The following is a 22,376-nucleotide window of genomic DNA, read 5'->3' as shown; positions in this document are numbered from 1 at the left end:
ACCGCAGCAGCCAATGGTCCCAAGACGCCTGACACAGACACCGCACAGAAGACGTCGCAACCTGCACTAAAGCGAGCAGTGAGCCAGTTCGTCTCGAAAAACTTCAACCGCAGCAACCAATGGTCCCAAGACGCCTGACACAGACACCGCACAGAAGACGTCGCAACCTGCACTAAAGCGAGCAGTGAGCCAGTTCGTCTCGAAAAACTTCAACCGCAGCAACCAATGGTCCCAAGACGCCTGACACAGACACCGCACAGAAGACGTCGCAACCTGCACTAAAGCGAGCAGTGAGCCAGTTCGTCTCGAAAAACTTCGACCGCAGCAACCAATGGTCCCAAGACGCCTGACACAGACACCGCACAGAAGACGTCGCAACCTGCACTAAAGCGAGCAGGGAGCCAGTTCGTCTCGAAAAACTTCAACCGCAGCAACCAATGGTCCCAAGACGCCTGACACAGACACCGCACAGAAGACGTCGCAACCTGCACTAAAGCGAGCAGTGAGCCAGTTCGTCTCGAAAAACTTCAACCGCAGCAGCCAATGGTCCCAAGACGCCTGACACAGACACCGCACAGAAGACGTCGCAACCTGCACTAAAGCGAGCAGTGAGCCAGTTCGTCTCGAAAAACTTCAACCGCAGCAACCAATGGTCCCAAGACGCCTGACACAGACACCGCACAGAAGACGTCGCAACCTGCACTAAAGCGAGCAGTGAGCCAGTTCGTCTCGAAAAACTTCAACCGCAGCAGCCAATGGTCCCAAGACGCCTGACACAGACACCGCACAGAAGACGTCGCAACCTGCACTAAAGCGAGCAGTGAGCCAGTTCGTCTCGAAAAACTTCAACCGCAGCAACCAATGGTCCCAAGACGCCTGACACAGACACCGCACAGAAGACGTCGCAACCTGCACTAAAGCGAGCAGTGAGCCAGTTCGTCTCGAAAAACTTCAACCGCAGCAACCAATGGTCCCAAGACGCCTGACACAGACACCGCACAGAAGACGTCGCAACCTGCACTAAAGCGAGCAGTGAGCCAGTTCGTCTCGAAAAACTTCGACCGCAGCAGCCAACGGTCCCAAGACGCCTGACACAGACACTGCATGAAAGACGTCGCAACCTGCGCTCAAGCGAGCCAGTTCGTCTTGCTGACAAACTTCAGCAGCTGAAGATGCTATCAAGTTGTTCGACATTCAATGCAGGTGCAGAAGTGGCAGCACAATGTGTCCTTTCTTGTAGCCAATTTTCACACACTGAACTGCATGCTTCAGGTCAGCAAGGGGCCAGGTTTTAGTTGTATGCCCAAAAGAGTCACACCGCCAGATGCCTAGCTCGGACGACTTGAGGGGCACCTTGAAGAAATCTCTTGCGTTCGGCAAGATGCATCCCTTGAAGCAGTCACCCAAAATTTCCAGGACGATGATTGGAGACTTTGCGAGCATGAAGCAGTCCCCTGGCTTGACAGGATGCTGCACACTTTTGACTTGGATGTGAGAAGAGTGCCGCATTTCAGACACCCTCCTGCTAAGCTGCGAAAGTGGCTTGTTCGAGGATCGGAGCTTCTTTTTTATCTTTCCTAAGTAGCTCTCGAACGGGAAGGCGCTGAAGCCGTCGAGAGGCCCGTGGTCGAGGCATTGCTCAGCAAGGTGGCAGAGGGAATGCACATTGTACACCACCTGCTTTTCCCCATACAGTCCGCCGAACTCTTGCACAAAATACCTGAGAAGGTTTCGTGCAAACTGGTTGAGTACCACGTGGTGCTCTGGTGACACGAGCACTCTGATTGCCACATGAAAAGCCAAAAAATGTGCATAGTGCTCATCAGTGAGGAGATGTTTGAGGACCACTGGCCCGACATAAAGGAGAAAGGTGCGGAACTCTGTTGCCTTCCACCGGTCAAGCTCCTCTGTCCCCCTTGGTTTTCGCTGGAAGTGGCTTGGAAATGACTTGGCTGACTTCCGTAGATCTTCATTGAAGCGGCTCCGTTGGTCTCTGCTCAGTCTTTTGCCATGACCCAGACTGACCCAATTTCGAAGCAGTCGCTTCATGACGCCCAGGCAGACGAGGTGCATATATTCAGTCGGAAACAATGCAATCATGTCCACGTCAAGCGACGTGAAGGGAGACAGACCGGTATGATGGCGAGGATCATCCTGCGACCGAAAAGAGTCATCTGTGCGCTCGGCTGCGTGCAGGTCTGGAAATACCTGTCTTCCTTCAATGCGTTGCCCCTTCTGGTTGCAACGTTCACAGGCATGGTTGCCGGTGTGCCCGATTGTAGCCTTCACATAGCTTCTTGCAGGGGCATCGCAGATCATTGCAGTTAGTTTCACATCCACATGGACACCCTTGTGCACCATCCCACTGCAGGACAGCTCGACGACCTCTTCCAAGAACGGATGCAGGTACTCTTGAAGGTTTGGCGGCTTTCCTGCACCACAGTAGACGCTGACCATAAACGGAACTGATGCTTGAATATTGGTGATTCGGCACAGTATGGGCCAAAAACCGATCTGGCTGCTCTTAAACAAAGGGAGACCGTCAATGTTTCCTTGCAGCTTTAGCTCCCGCGGAACAGGACCGGGCCCCAACGCTTGGCGGATGCCTTCAGCAAGTCCAAAGTGCACAAATGAGCCACTGGAGTCCAGTTGAGCCTTGCGTTCTGTCTGCATGAGGGTTCTCGCGTCTTTTGGAAGGTCAGAGATGCCTCTGCGCCGGCAGAAATCCAGCACGTCGTTCACGCTTGCGTGTGTCAGGTTATGCTTCTCGGCGATGTGGGCGAATTCTTCGCGTGCCGAAAGTGAGTGTTCGGGAGGAGCACAAGAAGAGACTTGAGCGGGACTGGACTGTCCTCCGACCTGCGCAGGGTCTACGCTGGGCTCAGTTGAGGAGTCGGAGGTCACGGGGTCACCGCTAGACCGCTGCACAGCACTGTTGTCACTTGAGCTGCTCTCCGAGGTGTCCTCCTCGTCACCTGGACCAGCCTGCGTAGGTTGCAGCTCTTCGTCGCGATCAACACTGAACGACTCTTGCCTGCTGCCACCAGCGCAAGCGTCGCCTGGCAATGCTTCGCCTCGACGTTCGACACTGAACGACTCTTGCCTGCTGCCACCAGCGCAAGCGTCGTCTGGAAATGCTTCCCCTCGACGTTCGACACTGAACGGCTCTTGCCTGCTGCCACCAGCGCAAGCGTCGTCTGGAAATGCTTCCCCTCGACGTCTCTTGGTGTTTGGCGGCCTCGGCGGGTCAAACGGAGGAGGCACGGTCGTCTGCCGCGAGCAGCCGAGCTCGGCCAGGATCTCGTCATAATCCTTCTTCACGACACGGTACTTAGACCACTTGGAGCTCATATCTAAACAAACGGAGCCGACGGAGCTGCCGACGCGCTGTCTACTGTAACTCTTTACACGTGGTAGAAACAATACTGGATTGTGGATTGGAATCGGATGCGTAGTTAGAGGTCTAGCCATTTTGTAGAAAGATAGCGAAATTAAAACGAAACCTCGTTGGGGATCTTGTTGGTTGGATCGTGGGTTCTTTAGTTGGAACAAAGCGTCTGGTCAAAGGATGTGCGAAATATCACACGAAAGACGATCCCAAAATTGGACGGAATACCAACAAAATTTTACGCCATTGTTTTATAGTGGTCTAGTATCGGTTTTTAAATTTGACTCACAAAAACAAAACTCATCACACACGCTCGTATATATGCTACAAATATTTTTTTTCCGTTCGTATTATATTTATTTTACGAAACGTAACATTATTTGCACTATACAATTACTTCAATTTTGCAGATGTTCAAAGATGCCGACTGCGGCGTGGCTGACAGGCCAACGTTCATCATTTTATTCCAGTGTTCATCCAATGTTAGCAAGCCAAAGGCACATAAAAGGCCAATATTGCCCATTTTTTGCCGGTGTTCATCTAATATTCTCAAGCCAATGGAAATGACAGGCCAATATTATCCATTTTATGCCAATGTTCTTTCAATATTCACAAGCCAACGGAACTGACAGACCAATATTGCCCATTTTATGCCAGTGTTCATCCAATATTCGCAAGCCAACGGAACTGAGAGGCCAATGTTGCCCATTTTATACCAGTGTTCATCCAATATTCGCAAGCCAGTGGAACTGACAGGCGAATATTGTCCATTTTATGCCATTGTACTTCCAATATTGGTTGGTCAGTGGATAAGCTGGGCCAATATTGAAGACTCCACATAATGGCATAGCCAATATTGGGAACAGATTGGCTAAAGTGGACCATCATTGGACCTTTCTTTGCCAGTACTCTTCCAATATTGGCCCAACACCGCGTGCTGCCTGGGTTGCTTGTCGATAATGAAAAATCAGTCTGGTGTTGCAAACAGTGCAATGTAGGCGCAATATAATATATTACTGTCATGCCGCAACCTTGTTCAGGAAGCCGCCGATGACAACAAGGTTTTACGATGCGCTAGTAACTCCAAAGTATCTGAATCAGTGGTGTCGCCATGCTGTACTACGGCGCAACATATGAGATGAGACCATAACCGTGCTCTCGCAAGCTCGTTTTTAATAAAAAAAGAAGATAATATTTTTTTATTTAATTCTCTTCTTGTGCTTGTGAGTTGCAACACAGCAAGAGCTACTCAAGTCTATTGTAATGTATCACTGATATCCGATAAGCTGAGGTGGCGTAACCTGTGCAGCATAAAATGCTTTGACGGAATCGTTTGTTCTTAGGTTCACACGTGAGGTGTGAGCTAACCTAACCTATACCTACAGCCAAGAATAAAGGCTCCGAGCATTAATTGGAATGCGACGGAAGCACTTCGACTTTCCGGACTGCCGTGACTATATCTGGAATGACTTCTCTAATCGAGGTGAACACACGCACACATATACCGGAGGCACTGTTGAAGTCTCAGGGGCTCGGGTTTGCGTATAGATTATCATTTGCGCCGATACCCGGTTTTCGCTTTGCTAAAATATTTCAACAACTGCCAGTCTTGAACGGGTCAACAAAAGAACTGATCGTTTTCACGTAGTTGGGTTAAAACTATGTTGTTAGGCTACTGTATGGGTGCACTACTAAAACCAATTATAATGACATCTAAAGCGACAATCACTTTCCTGTGTACTTTATCTTGTAAATAACACTTTTGCGATTGACATGTACTTTTGCGCGCGTGCACCGTCGGCAAAAGTCGCACCATTAAATGATCTCCCTTCTTTTTCTTTTCTTTTTTTCTGAGCGAGAAAAAAAAGGGGGGGGGGAGAGAAGGTTGTTGAGGGTAAAAAATGTTGGAGATATGTGCTCTGATTGTCATGATTGTGCATTTTTGATCACCCAACCTTTAGAGCTCCCACATGAACGCGACGTCCCATGATGTCAACCGCAGAAACAGTTTGATCACTACTCGTACATCAGCCACTGCATTCGGCTTTCAGGTTATTGTGTACCTTCGTGCGTGTGTGCGTGCGTGTAACTTTGATATTTGTATCTGATGTTTAGGAGTGCATATCTCCTAATATTTTCTAGATATAGCGTTGTATTTTTTGTATATTCTTTCCGGAACGGTAAATCATCTAAAAATATTTTTTTACTCGAGTTTTATTACTGAAAATATTTACAACGCTTCAAACGTGCTTCAATGTGAAAAGTTCCCCAACTTCAACGTGCAATTAAAAAAAAACTTCGTTTTTCTTTTTTTTTCTCGAGGAAAATATTTTACACTATATCGCGTGGTGTTCCATTATTTTGTCTCCATGCGAAATGCAGCGCTTCGAAATACACGAACTAGGCAACTTTGACATTTTTACCCAATATTTGTGAGTTGTTATCTGGCATTGTCTTCAAGATATAGCATTGAACTATTTCTAATATGTTCTTCCCAAGAGGGCCTATCACCTACATAAATATCATTACACTCACTAATAACTGGACAAATTTACAGTGCGGCAAACAGCTTCCAGGGCCGAACTCGGTCCCAAGCAATAACAAAAGTTACAAGTAAAAAAAGAAAAACGATACCGACATTTTCACAAGCTTTTATTTCTACGCCACATAGTTTTATTGTGTCCAGAGTTTGCGAGCTCAAGCAGGATTTACCAATGAACCACTCTAAGCGATCCATTATTCGCAAACACAAAGCAGCGTATTCTGTTACGATCCGTTCTATCTTAAAATGGACCGCAGCGGACGCTACGAGCCATCGGAGGTAAATCAGTTCCGAGTGTGTGACACGTGACATGCGCTGAGTGTGGCACGAGGCCAAATGAAGCGCTCGCAGCGCTGCATTGGCTATGAAGCGCTCGCAGCGCTGCATTGGCTGGAACGACTTGCAGCGTCCGGTGTGGTCCATCCCTGGGTATACAGAACATAATCTTGTACCAAAGCAGTATGTCTGACTTCTCGGATTACCCCGAAGACATCTCCAAGCAGCTCACAAAAGTGTCATTGTATATTTTCAGAATGTCGAACCGGACAAAACCATTATCACGGAGTACCTTCCGCACAGGACAAGGCGAGGGGTTAAGTGCTCGCTGAAGCGTTGTGAGAGCCAGTCCTTTGAAGACAGGATATAAAGCTACGACCATCGTGAGCCAATCGGGGCATCGGAGCAAAGCACTTGACGATGTGCCATAGAAACACGATCCTCCCACGAAGAGCTGTCTCGTGCGTCGCTCCCTTGCTCTGATTGGCCAACGGGGATCGTAGCTTTCGCCGTTTACCAAGTTATGGTGAAACAGAGATACACTCAGTCTGTGTAGCTTTTCTATCTGATCGTTTTTTCTGTTCCACGTATTTTTAAAGTTCAATGTCACGGTTTGAGCGGAGAACGTAACGTAGCTTTTCGAAGCTACTGGAGAATCCAGTGTATGTATGTTATCTGTTTCAACGGTCGTTTACTTACAAAAGCAAGCCGGGTCTTCCTGACAGAATAAAGTGCTCCTCGCCGACATTTACGATTCTGCCCCATTCCATGATTAGTTTAAGAAATAATCCAAATCCGAAAGCCCCGTTTCCATACCCCTGCCGCAAACCCCCGCGTTTTGTCACACATCTTCAAGATCCCCGGCTTTTAAAAACCAACGCCCGCTTAACAATAGGTGACCGGCGTTTGAGCCGGAAGTTTCGTCATCCGAAGCGAGGCACCACGTGACTTCACGGTTCCGGTTCGTCCGGTGCCGGTCGTGGTGCGTCCAGCTGCATCGAGAGCCCTTCTAGGCGTGGTAGCCGTGCTGTATGCGCGGTGAAAATGGTTTACAGCTCCGCGGTACGTTGTTCTAACGCAAGCCATAGAGGGCATAAGACGTTCCAGTTCCCGTGAAACAAAGCATGGAAGCAACGATGGGCCGTCGCTGTTAAGCGAGTGATGGAGCGAGGTGACCTGTGACAGACAAACGTCGGTGACCGTTTATGCGCTGCCATTATTGTTACAGGCCAGTAGAACGTGTTCTGTCTTCAGATAGGGGCCGCGGGAAATAACGATCTCTAACAGTCTTTTGGCACCCACCAAAAAGGTCTAAATTAATCCGCGAAGGGGTGAGCACTGCTTGTCGTACAAGGCATCCGCGAGAACGCGAGATGCGATCTCGCAGGCAATTAGTTCGTGGCATGACGTTTCGTCGACATACAGTGCCATCGCCAGGCCTTTTAATGCTTATATCAACAGCTCGGATTAACTTTTTCTGTAATGAGCCGCCGCAGACTGTTCCCGGGAAGCGGCGGTGAATGGGTGGCTTACTATAATATAAATAAACAAAAGAACAGGTCAGCTTGCTGTAATACAAAGAAGTAAAAGCAAATGGGCAGCACCTTCATATTGACTGATAATAAAGCGGTAGTACGACCCTGCGTAGCTCATATCAAAATCGGTGCTCGTTCATGCATGCTTTCTTACTCGACATCATTAAAAAAAAAGTGAGGGGGGGGCGGGGGGGGGGGGGGGGGGGTATGGGTAGTTCACGGTGGACAACCTAGTTGAAGTACCAAAAACGCGTGAGTGTTAAAAAGCAGCGGAGGAAGTGGCCGAGTGGGCTAACGCGTCTCAGCTCGGAGCGTGGAGCGAAAGCTTGCGCTGGGAACCTCCTAGGTTCGGTTCCCAACCGCCCCCGCCCGTTTCGATCTGGATGAGTTTCGTACCGGCACGCGTTCGTGTGATCACTACTACGTGATGCACGTTAAAAACCCCAGGTTAACGGTTGTACTGCACAGGCTAAATTTCTCATCTACAGCTAAGAGACCGATTACCCGTTGAGGCGCATCTCCATCAAGGCTGTATAAACATACGGAGCAAACCAATTTTTAGTGTTAAAAAGCAAGGATTGTCACGTGGTCAGATGTCATGGAAACTAGCTTGTGTACGGAAGTGGCGTTTCAATCGCGCGAGAAAACATATTAGCTGAGTTTGAAACGCCGTCTGACCGACTTCTTTCCCTGTCTTCAACTTTTGATTGCTTCAAGATTTTCTTACCCAGTCTCAGGTGTTCTAATAAAATGAGAAAAGTACGCCAGACCTCCGATCGGGCATTTCAGCTGGCCGCGTCCTACGGCTTACATTCGCACCTATTTCAGTCATGATGTGATCTAACGTAACCATCAAAAATAAACAGAACCCAAATGAAAACCGCTGGCTCAAAAGAAAAACGAAAAATCTAACCTGAGTTTTCATGCCAAGACCCGATAAGCGCGGTGCGAGTGCAGCTTGCCGCCGGCCGCACTCGCTCTGCGCTTTCGTGGCCGTTCTCGATGCTTCTGTGTACCGACTGCTACTTAACATATCCGTAGAAGTAACTTGAGACGTTCAGAAGTGCGTCTTCCAGCAGCAGAGGAAGGTGGCCCGGATTGATCGGGTTTCAACACCCGCACACGCTTCCATAGCCGTCCTGGGGCTGCGTCGGCTGCTAGCTACGAACCGGAAGTGAGGAATACCCAGAGTGCTTTGCGGCTGCTGCCAAACGCCGGTCACCTATTTTCCAAGCTTCTCCCCTTATATTGCTATCAACGCGTTTCTTCCTACGCATTATATACATGATTAAGCGAGGGATGGAGTTGACAACGCGACCACAATTACTACTTTTGTGTACTTGTTTATCGAATGCGCTCTCGTGGCCCAAAGTCGTTATAGAGCGGAAGGTAAATACACTGCCAAAATAGTCTGTACATCTGTAACAAATAATTACTAATAATAAACAGAAACAAAGAAGCAGGTCACGGGCCACCGCAAAAACGTCACTGATGGCATTTATAATAAAGTTAGGTCATTGATATCAGCAACCAACCAGATGAGGTGGTTTTATCCGTGGACTGAGCAAGGTAGGAAAGATTAACTCGTATTTCAAATTAATGCTGGTGATTGGGTCCGGACACTTCATCGAACGCCGTCTCATCGAAGCCATTTAATCGAACGTTATTGAATCAAACGCCATTTGATCAAAGCCGTTTAATTGAATGCTTTAAAATAGTATTTGGAGATCGTGTCTCGTTTTCGGAAATAGCTCCTTTTGCATCGAAGGACAACTATATTCTATGCCCTATTTTCAATTAAATGTCAGGACCAAGAAAAGAACTGCTTTTCTCCGGCAATATAATGGTAGTCGCATGACGACAAACACGCGTACACTATGCAGTGCTGACTACCCCGCGACAACCAGAAAGTTTCTGGCTCAGTGACTTGGTGTGTGCCGCCTATTTGTGTCACACTTGTGCTACTAAGCTTGTCTAAAATAGGGAACACCCAAGATCACAATTGTTTTAAAGATGTCATTTACGCACGAGAAAACCAGAAAGTTTTAGATTAGGCGATGAAAGGGATAAAAAAAGGGTACAAATATTTTCGGACATTTCATTATGCACGTAGTTCGTAGCTCAGGCTCAAATCAATCACGATTTGCACAAGAAGCTGTCTGGTTTTCGAAGCTTTCTCCCAAGCCTCCCCGTTATTTACAGACTTGGGCTTGAAACATTGAACCCGAACACAAGAAAGAACGCAGTGGCGACTCCTCTCCCCCCCAACCCCCTCGAGCGCCTCGATACCATGAGACATCGGAGGTGACTCAGTGCTGGGAAAAGTGACGCGTGGCATTCGGATTTGGTGCAGCGATGCGCGCCAAGGAGCGAGAAGTCATATGAAACCCTCACAGCAGTGCATCTGCTGGAACAGCTTGTAGCGTCCGGATGTCCTACTTCCATCAAGCCCCACCTCAGCGACCCGAAGGAATTCCGCAAGCAGGCTCTAAAGCGATCCATTGTGCGTTTCGAAAACCTTGAACGGGCAATAACGTTATCACAGAGTTCCTGGTATACTGAACAAAGAAGAATGATAAGTGCACCTAAAGTCCCTCGATGTTTTTTCACTGCGAAAAAATATCCAGGGACGTTAAGTGCACCTTCTTCCCCCCCCCCCCCCCCCCCTTTCCTCGCTTTCAGCATGAATCACACACACCCCGTTCCAGTATTGCTTCTTTCTTTTTTTTTTTTAATTCAATATTTCCAAGCGCGGGAGGCATGGGGTAGTGCGAGAGCGCCCTGTTTCAACGACTGCCCTTGTGAAAGATTGCATAACTTTTGTTTTTATATATTATTATGAGGCCGCCAGTCGCTGCAGTTATGGCTTAAATCTCTGATGAGCCGGGATACTTGGCGTTTTACAAATTTAGAAATATACAAGGACAGTCAAATGGCTCTCTCTTTATTCGCAAGGTTGTTGGATTCTTCAGACTGGGGATCCGAACAATTCAGTGTAGGAAGTTTCGGTGTAGGTCGTTTCGGTGCCGACATTTTGGAGCACGGACTTTTCGGTGCAGAGACTTTTTGCTGCATGGATATTTTTGTGTAAATACACGTTTGGAAGTTCAAATAGCTGAGCTTTCCAGCAGGCATTGCGGACGGCTAGTGGACATTTCATCGAACACCGTTTCATCGAACACCGTTTCATCGAATGAATGGACATTTCATCGAACGCCATTTCATCGAACGCCGTTTCATCGAATTGCTTAGGGCCGTTTCATCCAATTTCTCTGTATCGAGTTTTGAGGCATAACAGTGCTTTGTAGATGTTTTACCTTACATTTGTTAAGACTAATGTAGTCACTTAAGAAACAGTCTTTAGGGTGGAGCCAAATTACTAGAAATAAAAACCATTGGTATAAAAACAAATGGGTATGCGACTTACTGAAAAGTTTTACTCATGTACCTGTCAGAAAACATGATACTGGAGGTAAAGGACCGACACTTAAAACACTTTTGAATGTCTGTCGTTTTTTTTACCGGCTGTCCGGGGGTTTCGGTAACGTGCCATTCACACCAGCTCATTTGCACACTTACGCTTAGTTGAAGGTTTATTCACGAAAAGCATTTAACTGCCAGGGCAGCACACTTATAATAAAACGATGCTCTGCCAGGAGAGCACACGAAATAAAATATAATAATACTCTGATTATCAGCTTTATGCTCAAATTGAACGTTTCTGCTTTTTTTTTTTAGTTTTCAAACTCTACAGAGTCAAAAGCTGCACGAAGTGTCAGCCAACATGGTTTCGGGCTACACCTGGACTGGAACCAACTCCCCTTCACTGTCAACTTTATTACCGACCCTTTTGCGTATTATGAATCATCTTCAGGACGCTTTCTTAGGAAGGCCAACCCGCACCAGACAATAGTAAAGCCCTGGGTGTGCTCTGTCACCCTTTCGGATCCTCACATAACCCAAGGTTACAGGTACACGCTGTCAAACAATAAAACACTACCCGCTTCCCAGAAAGCACATCGTGCTTTCTGTTTCTTTTGTTGTTTTTGTGTCTCATTTTTTTGGGTCCGCACATTTCGTCGAACGCCGTTTTATCGAACGCCGTTTCATCGAAGCCGTTTCATCGAACACCGTTTCATCGAACGCCGTTTCATCGAAAGCCGTTTAATCGAAGCCGTTTCATCGAACGCCTTTTCCTCGAACGCTGTTACAGCCTGCAATATATTTGCAATTTATTTTGATTTTTATACACAACGTCATCAAATTCTCCCTTTTTTAAGATCACAGTATGCAATGACGAAATAAGTTCCATTGTGAACATGTCCTGCTTCGAGAAGAAAGCCTCCATGAAACAATGACCCCTCTCCATGTCACATGAAACAATTAAAAATGAGACAAAAAAAAACAGAAAAAAAAACAGAAAGCACGATGTGCTTTCTGGGAAGCGGGTAGTGTTTTATTGTTTGACGGCGTGTACCTGGAACCTTGGGTTATGTGAGGACCCGAAAGGGTTCTATCTTCTTGGGTGACAGAGTACACCCAGGGCTTTACTATTGTCCGGTGCGGGTTGGCCTTCCTAAGAAAGCGTCCTGAAGATGATTCAATGGCAAAAGGGTCTGTAATGAAGTTGACAGTGAAGGGGAGGTGGTTCCAGTCCAGGTGTAGCCCGAAACCATGTTGGCTGACACTTTGTGCAGCTTTTGACTCTGTAGGGCTTGAAAACTAAAAATAAAAAAAAACAAAAACGTTCAGTCTGAGCATAGAGCTGATAATCAGAATACCATTATTTTTTATTTCGTGTGCTCTCCTGGCAGAGTATCGTTTTATTATAAGCGTGCTGCACTGGCAGTTAAATGCTTTTCGTGAATAAACCTTCAACTAAGCGTAAGTGGGCAAATGAGCTGGTGTGAATGGCACATTACCGAAACCCCCGGACAACCGAAAAAAAAAAACGACACAGACATTCAAAAGTGTTTTAAGTGTCGGTCCCTTACCTCCAGTGTCATGTTTTCTGACAGGTACATGAGTAAAACTTTTCAGTAACTCGCATACCCATTTGTTTTTATACCAATGGTTTTTATTTCTACTAATTTGGCTCCACCCTAAAGACAGTTTTTTAAGTGACTACCTTAGTCTTAACAAATGTAAGGTAAAACATCTATAAAGCACTGTTATGCCTCAAAACTCGATACAGAGAAATTCGATGAAACGGCCCTAACCGATTCGATGAAACGGCGTTCGATGAAATGGCGTTCGATGGAATGTCCATTCATTCGATGAAACGGTGTTCGATGAAACGGCGTTCGATGAAATGTCCGCGATCCGTCTAGGACATCTTTATTAAGATTTGTCATAATTATGTCTGGATGATAGGTATGTAACGTGCATAAGCATACGCATATGAAGTTATTCGCATGTGTGGCTTGATAATAATATATTCCGGAAAGAATGCCAGTTTCTAACCCTCCCAAATACTATAACGGCCACGTATCACAAGTGAGTCGTCGTATATGTAATAAAGTCTGAGGCCAGCTGTCTTCAAGAGAAATATAATCATGCACAAAGGGTTATGTGAGCGCCTTTTATTTACAAAACGCGTGTGCTCACTGCTCTGTGACCTAATCGGCGTTGCTAGCAACGCCCCTGAGGAATCGTCGAGCACCATTGCAGTCCCTGATCCCGGCTTTCCAAAATACGCTACACGGGGGTGCAAGTTTATTCATTGTGGTCGGAGACGAGAAACACATGCTCTAACCCCCGTGAGGCGGTGGTATCTGCTAAAAAGTCGAGCAGAAAGAGAAGATGACATTTTTTAATGAAGTTCGGGCAAAAAATAATCGTAAAATAAGGACAAGAGCGACTCTTTGCGTCGCTTTGTGTTCCACGACCATGCAACAAACACTCCGCACACCAAATATTTCGAGCACCGAAATGTCCTAGACTCTTCAGACTGCTAGATGAAGCCTAAAACAAACCATTGTACTATACATGGGCTGCACCTACGCCACAGATGAACGTCGCACGCCGGTTTCGACCATGCTGGTGGTTGAGACGACCGCGATTTGCAGCGGAGCTATGGAAGACGGTGGTGCGTTGGGCTGCAGCAAGCGCTCGCGCAACAAAAAAGAAGCGGAAACTACACGGCCAGCTTCTACCGTACTCCGGCGATCGCAACATCGGTGTGCACTGCGACGGAGATGCTGTCCAGAAAAAGAAGGCACGAATGGTATGCAGAGCCGGCTCAGGACAGACGTCGATGATGCGGCCGCTCATTATTGAGTTTGCGGGGCGCATTCATTTGTTAGCGGTGTGTGACGCACTTTCATAACGTGTTTGTGAATGCTGTGAGGGCCAATACGACACCGAAGCGCTAAAGTTAGTGGCCCAAGTGATGACTTTCCACTACACGACAAGTTTGTGTGGTAGAAAGAAACAGTCAAGTGAGGTGCACCTTGTGTTGTTGAGCAGCGCTTCGCAAACATGGAACTCAGAAAATGTGGTTATGGTTGAGTTGGAAGTCACTTCCTAATGTACACAACTTCGCCATTCGAAATAACATTCAATCTCGGCTCCTGCACCCAGCCGATCGATCGTCAAGTGGTTCTGTGTGCTTTAAAGTGTTTGCGTACAATAAAGCTTCTTTTTCGGACAGGGTAATCAATCTCGTGACATGCGCTCTACTGGTCATGCGCTCTTGTGACGTCCACTCTAATGGTAAGCGCGCTCCTATCGCAGCGCTCTCGAGTCGCGCGTTCTAACGTCGGCGCTCTAGTTACACTGAACTAGAATATAGGGGCAGTGGAAAAAATGTCGGCGGCGTCTCATCGTTCGTGTGAAGCCAGAAGTGCAGACTGCCGCGAGTGGCGCTGTTGTCGAAATCCGGAGGACATGGCTACTGTAACATGGGATATGGCGTCGCGTACGTTCTCAGATGGTTTCTGTAGTGTCTATGGTCGTTTTTGCAATTTGTTCTTGTGATTATCAAGTGCTTGGCATTGTGATTACATAGGTTCGAGTTTTGTCGCTATGCAATGAAAACGAAGAGAATGAAGACGGATGCGCAGCGCTACGCGCCAGCATGCAAGACTGGTTACCCCAGTTTTCACTAAATTGTGGAAGTAAGCTTTAACCAATTTATTCATACACGTTGAAACACCCATAAAGCATTCAAAGGCCACACTAATGAACCGCTAATATCAAAAACAGCTACGCTTGGCGCGAGCTTCGCTGGCAGGAGTGCTCCGGAATCGAACACCAGCGCCACCTGGCAGGTTCTACACGAAGCGCCTCACCTGGAGGCCGGCTAGTGTCGTGCGCTCGAAAGGGCCTCTCCCGTCTGACTCCACCTTTGAAAAGCGGTAACTAAATAAATTCTGGGCCGCTTCAAAAGCACTCGGGCATACGCGTCATAGACCTAGAGGAGATTCCTTATAATGAATTACAGACTGCTGAGTGTCGCCATTGATGGTACAATTGACGGCGCGTATGCCCGAATTTGTGGGAAACGCCCCCTTTTTGGCCGATTTTGACGTCTGAGGCAACCTTTGGAGAGCGATAACTACATAAATTCTGGGCCGCTTCAAAAGCACTCGGGCATACACGTCATACACCCAGAGGAGATTCTTTATAATGAATTACAGACTGCTGAGTGTCGCCATTGATGGTACAATTGACGGCGCGTATGCCCGAATTTGTGGGGAACGCCCCCTTTTTGGCCGATTTTGACGTCTGAGGCAACCTTTGGAGAGCGATAACTAAATAAATTCTGGGCCGCTTCAAAAGCACTGGGGCATACACGTCATACACCTAGAGGAGATTCTTTATAATGAATTACAGACTGCTGAGTGTCGCCATTGATGGTACAATTGACGGCGCGTATGCCCGAATTTGTGGGGAACGCCCCCTTTTTGGCCGATTTTGACGTCTGAGGCAACCTTTGGAGAGCGATAACGAAATAAATTCTGGGCCGCATCGAAAGCACTCGGGCATAGGCGTCATAGACCTAGAGGAGATTTTTTATAATGAATTACAGACTGCTGAGTGTCGCCATTGATGGTACAATTGACGGCGCGTATGCCCAAATTTCTGGGACACACCCCTTTTTTGCTTGATTTTGACGTCTGAGGTTGTGATGACTTAAGAGATACTGGGCCGTTTCAAAAGCTCTTGGGCGCACGCGAAGCAAACCTACATAAGATTGATTAATTAGCAGTAACAGCGTGCTAAATGCCGCCATAAATGGTACTCTTCATGTCCCGTTTGCCAAAGTGTCTGGACCACGCCCACTCATTTTGGCATTTTTATTTTTAATACCATTCTTGGGGGGGGGGGGGGGGGGCGAGGAAGTGGAATAGCTGGTGAAATGAAATTTGGACACTTTGTCAGAGATAGTTCGGATCAAAAGACGCTTTGACTCCTTAATTATTCAGCGCTTTAAGTATAATGTATTTGAGCTAATTACGCGATAAGAACAAAAAAAAAAGCAACAAAAAATAACCTGCATTTAGGTTTTGTGTTTATCAATTAAGAAAATATTCAGTGTAGTTGCCGTTTTGTTATACATTACATATGTTGCTAAAAAAATGTATTTAGGAACGCAACAACGTCACTGAATCCTCGAGTCTCCTCGCCAACTGCGGATTCTTTTTGGTATTTAAAGCCCTGGGGAACCACTTTAAATTTAAGTAATCTGAAAATAAAAACTGTTTCCATGGAGCTAGAGACATTGGCTATATATATAGCAAAATGCAACTAAATTGCTCGTGTTGTTTTCTTAGGGTTTGCATCGAATGTTGAAAAGACGTATGATTTTTCTGCGGTTCGCCATAGGAACCAATGAGTAAAAGTTTGATTGCATTTTGGCCAGACTTAGTGTAAACCCAGGGCCACGAAAATTCTCGTGGAGGTTGAGGGCAGCGTATTAAAACGTGACACAAAAGTGCAAAGAGATTGAGTGATTAGTTTTCTTTGCATAAAAAAAGATCGCTTTGGTCCATTGAGTTACGGGCGCCGGAGCAGCGGCGGCCGATAGATGGCGTAAGTAGTAACGGCGCTCGCCTGTCCGAGAATCTTGGGGTTGTATCGCTGTAAAACGCCAAACACTATCCAATGTACTTTTTTTTTTTTTTTTTTCGGACATGTTGGTTTGAATATATTTACTGTGGCGGATGCTTTCAACGCGTGAGCTCTTGTTTAGTGGGGGCATTCCTTCAGTAGTGCACCCGCTCTCTCTTGCCTCGGAATTACGCAAATCATATGATTAATAACCAATCCAACTAGCAATCCGGAAAATGGGTTTTATCGACGTGTTTTATCCGCTATGGCAATGAGTTTGTTGGAGGATGCTTCATCGACAAAATCGTCTCGTCGGCACCCTGTGCTGTCCCATCGACGGTTTCATCAAAACGAGCGTTGTATCGTTTCATAACATAGCTTGCTTTGTGGTAGCATTTATGGGCGAGCCCTGCGCACTTTACGCGTCCGTAACGGTCCGCCGGTCGGTCGTTTGTAACCATACAACAGATTGGAGCCACCACGTAACCACAGTGGAAATAGCGCTCCATATAATAGTCACAAGGTCACGTGACTATAATCCATGCGGGCGATGTAAACATCCTCACTGATGAATCCATGAATCCCGAACAAGAGCTCTGCCGGACAAAAGCTTTTATGACCCGTACTAAACCTCAGCACATTTTTTCCAGAGACCCGGATAAAAGTACATCATTTTACGACTACACATGAGCAAAGGGTGCATGAAGAATTTTTTTTATTTCATTGCCGATCTTGATATGAGGACCGTATGTTTGTTTCTGGGGGCCGAAAACTGCGATCAGAAATGTCTTGATATGGGCTCATCGGGGCCGCCAAATGGGGCTGCCGATGTCCGCGTCAATGCCTCGCAGTTCTGTCGCGGCCAAATGCATGGGACCTTTCGCTCCAGATTATTATGTTGACTCTATGACCTCGAGAGAAAAGCTTCGTACTCTAACTACGGGTTTATGGACTCCATTTCGTGTCCAGTGAAGAACCCCGGTGCGATTGACAGGACAAGAACATATTCTGAAACGTGGTTATACAAGGACGGCTCTATGACTTTACGGCACTACTGCTGCCACAATAACACGCCGAATGCTTCCAACATGGCACCAAGGCACTGATAGCTGACGATAACGTCGTTTTTGATTCAGAGTTTAGCCGGAAACAACGTCAACTGCAAAACGCAAAAAAAAAAAAAAGAAAAGAACGAGCACAAAGAAGTATGAGTGCACACTCGGAGCGCTACTGGCTACTGAATTTTATTTGGAAAGCACGAACATATATACACACATTATTATACCTCACCCCAAATGAATCTGATTTCCTTGTTTGATGAAACGAGTGACGACGCACTGATGCAACCGTCATCCTTCTTTACACTGATTTTGAATGCCTCGAAAATTTTACCCACTGTTTTCGGTACCCACTTGCCCGGAATAGGTATTTTATCTAGCAAAAAATCATACGAACGCTTATCACAGTGGACTGCCAAGTTCCACAAGGGAGACCGCTTTACAGAAAGTTCATGCCCTGTGTACGATCTGGCGGTGGACGAAAGCACCCAATGTCAAAAGCCCGTGCCAAATGCCCCACGACTGACACCTCACCCTTTAGCCCCGCCTTTAAAAGGCTAGCTTGATCAGAAGCCCATGACGCGAATCCCGAGATCACATGGCCGGGTCCTCACCGTGACGGCGGAGCATTCTGCTTTTAATTAAGAGACAGCAAGTGTGCACGCGAGCGTGTGTAACGTAATCATGCCGTCATTTGTAGACGCTCAACGTATTAGCTTAAGACATGGAACAATGCTGGTTGAAGCTCGCACAGGGATTCTGCACGTGAGGCTATAATGCTACATCCGTACGATCGCCCACATGTGGTTGGTATTTTAGACTACCGATCTGGCGCAATCCACATGTTTGCGTGCATGTTTTTTTTTTTTTTTTTTGTGTGCGCATGTTTTGCTGTTTTGTTTATTTTTGAGCTTCGCTGGTGCTCCAAGGCAACGCGAAAGTGGCTGACGATTTTCTTGAAAATCATATTGCCTCTTTTTTATTCGTTGGGAGACATTTGATTTATCATTCTCTTTTTAATGTTGACATTAGGCTTCAGGCTGAGTTCGGAGCGTCGTGTCTGCCAGACTCCTTTTGTCTTCTTGCTAGAGCTGTCATGTCTAAGCAATCTCTACCACATTGGTTTTTTTGGATATCCGGCAAGCAGATACCAGCAGAGACAAACGAAAGAATTCGAGTGCCCTTCCCCCCTTCGGCGGGGGGGGGGGGGGGGGGTGAAAAGGAAGGCGCACGCACCGACGGCCTCGAAACCGGAATGCTTACAAGGTCGCTCGGCGTGGTGCAAGACCTCTATCTTTCCCTGGGAAAGGGCGAGAGAGGGTGATGAGAGGACAGTTCCCCACCCGTTTTCCCCACACTGCCCTACACCATCACCAATATCTTCAAATCTCTTTGTAAGCGGACTCGGCGTCCTTGAGGCGGAACTCCCTTCATTCCTAACCTGATAGTGCCGGGCGAGCTAAGCGCCCACCGGACCAGTTATCACCTGCCTCGCTCTCTGCGCCTGGTTACAGGAGGGAGCGTGATCACGTGATTATGGACAGACGTGCGATTAGTTCACCGGGCACCCCTTAGCTTCCTCTACACTTTCAGCTTAGGAGTGACGGAGCCCAACCCGCAAAACACACACGCTGTAAAAAAAAAAAAAAAAAAAAGAAGAGAAGAAGGCGTTGAAGCGGCGCGCAGCAAAACGCCGTCGAGGCGAGATCTCTTTGCTCTGGCGGCATTTCGCCATCGGAGCGGCGGAGGGAGACGAAAGCCGGTGCACTCAGCTCGCGGACGAACACGTCCGTCACGTGATGTTTACCGGCCGCACGGCCGCACCCGCCGCAACATCGACACCGCTGCGTGCGCTCGTTCGCGCGGGAAGCACCACAGGCGGTCCGGATGGCAGCTCTTCCATGACTTCGCTGTTGCCGCTATCACCTGTCACCATTCAACCGTACTTAAAAGGTAAGTAGATCATTTTCGCATGCGCCTTTTAGAGGTAATCGAAGTGCAGAAGGAATGAAAGACGCGTAACTTAACGCGATAGCGCGTGTTGTGTCAGGAAACGCGCTCAACCTTGTTGCTTCCGCTTTCCCCACTCAGTCGCACGAGGTCAACGCTTCCTCGCATCAGACTCGACTCGATTGACGTGTGCAGGACAAGGGCTCATTGCCATGGGAGTTTGGTTTGTTCTGGTTTCTTCCGAACACTTCCTGTTCGTACCTTTTCGCTTTCCGGCGCCGTAAGAAGAACAGAAGAAATAAACACTGAACCGCGCTCGTTGAATAATTATAATGGGCGCTCTCGCGTGCTGAAATTTAAGAGAGCATGTCATCTTTTCTTTAGTCTATATATATATATATATATATATATATATATATATATATATATATATATATATATTAAAAAAAAAGGTTCTTGTCTTAGGCAGTGGTGTGTTCGTTTCACATCGCGCATCCCCGCTCCGCGAGTGCGGCCACCGGACGGCCATGTTACATGTCGAAAAATTGCCTATTTGGAGCGTTGCGGATGCTGGCGGCAGCGTGCTGAAGATACGTGTTCTACTCGTTCGTCGGTATTCGCCGAAGAAGTTATTTAAAACCATGTGTAAGCCGTGAGACTTGCCGTTGAGAACACGTAAAAAGTTTTACGGAAGCGCAGTGCCGAAGGGAAAAGACGCAACTCGTCGAGATCAAGTTTACCGCGGCGTGATCAAAGCTTCCTTGGCACGCCGAAGCGCTGCGTCTCTCTGCCTTCGCGCGCTTGGATACCGATCAAGAATCGGCGCCGCGGCAAAGTTTTGAAGGTGTGTCGCGCGTATATGTCATTGCATCATATATCGGGCACGGAGTTCTGGGTCGTCCAAGCTGTTCCGGCGAGTTGCTATGAATAAAGGGGGAAAACAATATGGGGACGGTTGCTCTTATGCACTATTAACCATGGCTATTAACCAAGTTCCATATCTGCTCTAATGAATCACATGGCAGCACAAATAGAGCAACGCTGCGGAGCAAGTTTGGTTTTTGAAGGCAAAACCACAAGACAGCGAGAATTAAAATTTTTGAAGCGCGACCCATATGGTCGTGTGCAGTCCCTTGGCCAATCCCAATTAGGCGAGTCGCGCTCAAACGTCAAGTGCAATAAAGTAGGTTTATAATGAGTCAGCACTGATCATTATAAACCTACTGAGGAGCTGTTGTGCACAATATTCTGTAAACCGTCTAACGACAAAAAAAAGACGTACGTGCTGAGTGCGACACAATTTGTGCGAACAAGTGATCGCTGGTTTTTTCAGTTTTTCTCTTTGAAACCAAGGGATGTCATCCAAGTTATTATTTTTACGGAAAGAGCTCATATAATGTAAGCAAAAACATTTTGTGTTCGCTAATACTATTTGGAAGTAAAATGTGCCGATGTCGTGTTCGCGCTAACAATGTCGTGATGTGTACCTTCCTCTCCTCGTTCGTTGCCACTGGAGACTGGATCAAGCTCTTTCTGGACCGCTAGTGCCGGAAGTTACAAATACAGCCGTCAGAGTAAAGTAAAACGCTGCTCCAGAAGCACATATGGCTTCATGTACATTGCACTCGCAAAGCACATTTACACATTGATTCCTGATAGTTATCTGAGCATGGGAAGGCACAGAGACACATCACTTTTTTGAGCCAGGGAAGCTTTGATCACGCCGCTAGACCGGTGAAACTTGCTTTCGACCAGTTATGCCTTTTTCCTGTGGCACTCTGCTGCCATAAAAATGTCCACGTTTTCTCAACGGCAAGTTTCACGGCTTACACAGGGTTTTAAAGAACTTCTTTGGCAAAGGACGACAAACAAGTAGAAAACGTCTTCAGCTCGCTGCCGCCAGCCTCCGCCACGTTCCAAAAACAATTTTTAGACGTGCAAGATGGTTGTTCGGTGGCCGCACTCGCGCTGCAGCGAGGAAGTGGGAATGCGTGATCCGGCAATTGTCATAGAGACCAGTGGTTCGTTCGTTTCGCGGTAGGCCTACCGAGGCGAACGACGACCGTGCTTGCATAACTTACCGCAGGATGGTGCCACCGACATCATTAGATGCTGGCTGGAAGCAGACGAAGACGTGCCACCTGCTTTTGCCACTATGATTTATTAAATACTTTCAGCGGATATGATATGTTACCGCTCGATAATAAATAGGACTGAGGTACACAAACCACTTCTGTCCCACGGTGAGCTGAGCAAGCACTCTGCCATAGACGGAAACAATTTTGTCCTTTCATGAAATTAAGGAACCCCAAGTTACTCGCTTATATTTCTCTACGTAAAAGCAACCATTAAAATGTGTGCTTGAGCGAAAAGTAGCCACTTTCCGAGAAAAGTTTTCAACTTTTCCTTTATGGTTGCTTCCCTTTGGCTGGAACGATTATTGATGCCTTTCATGGGAGGAAGTGAGGTGTCAATCATTGTTTCAGTGGCCCCAATTTCTTGAGGATCACTCGTACGATTCTTCCTCGCTGTATTTGCATTTTAAAGGGATGCTGCATGACAAGTTTCCCTGA

General features: G+C 47.0%; 1 protein-coding gene across 1 annotated transcript; it reads right to left on the bottom strand.

Annotated features, from left to right (window-relative positions):
• Positions 1 to 1,194: 1,194 nt before the first annotated feature.
• LOC121048114 lies at positions 1,195 to 2,176 on the bottom strand. The gene has a single exon (XM_040504035.1). It carries the CDS (start codon positions 2,098 to 2,100, stop codon positions 1,195 to 1,197), a length of 906 nt encoding a protein of 301 aa, XP_040359969.1. The 5' UTR covers positions 2,101 to 2,176.
• Positions 2,177 to 22,376: the final 20,200 nt, after the last annotated feature.

This window comes from Ixodes scapularis, unplaced genomic scaffold (assembly GCF_016920785.2).
Source record: "Ixodes scapularis isolate PalLabHiFi unplaced genomic scaffold, ASM1692078v2 ptg001158l_1___fragment_3__unscaffolded, whole genome shotgun sequence".
NCBI lineage: Eukaryota > Metazoa > Arthropoda > Arachnida > Ixodida > Ixodidae > Ixodes > Ixodes scapularis.
Note: the sequence above shows the minus strand (reverse complement) of the source record. Positions and strands in the feature narration are given on the sequence as shown.

Coding starts and splice junctions, on each gene's coding strand:
- LOC121048114 (XM_040504035.1), bottom strand. CDS start 2,100: ATGATTGCATTGTTTCCGACTGAATATATGCACCTCGTCTGCCTGGGC.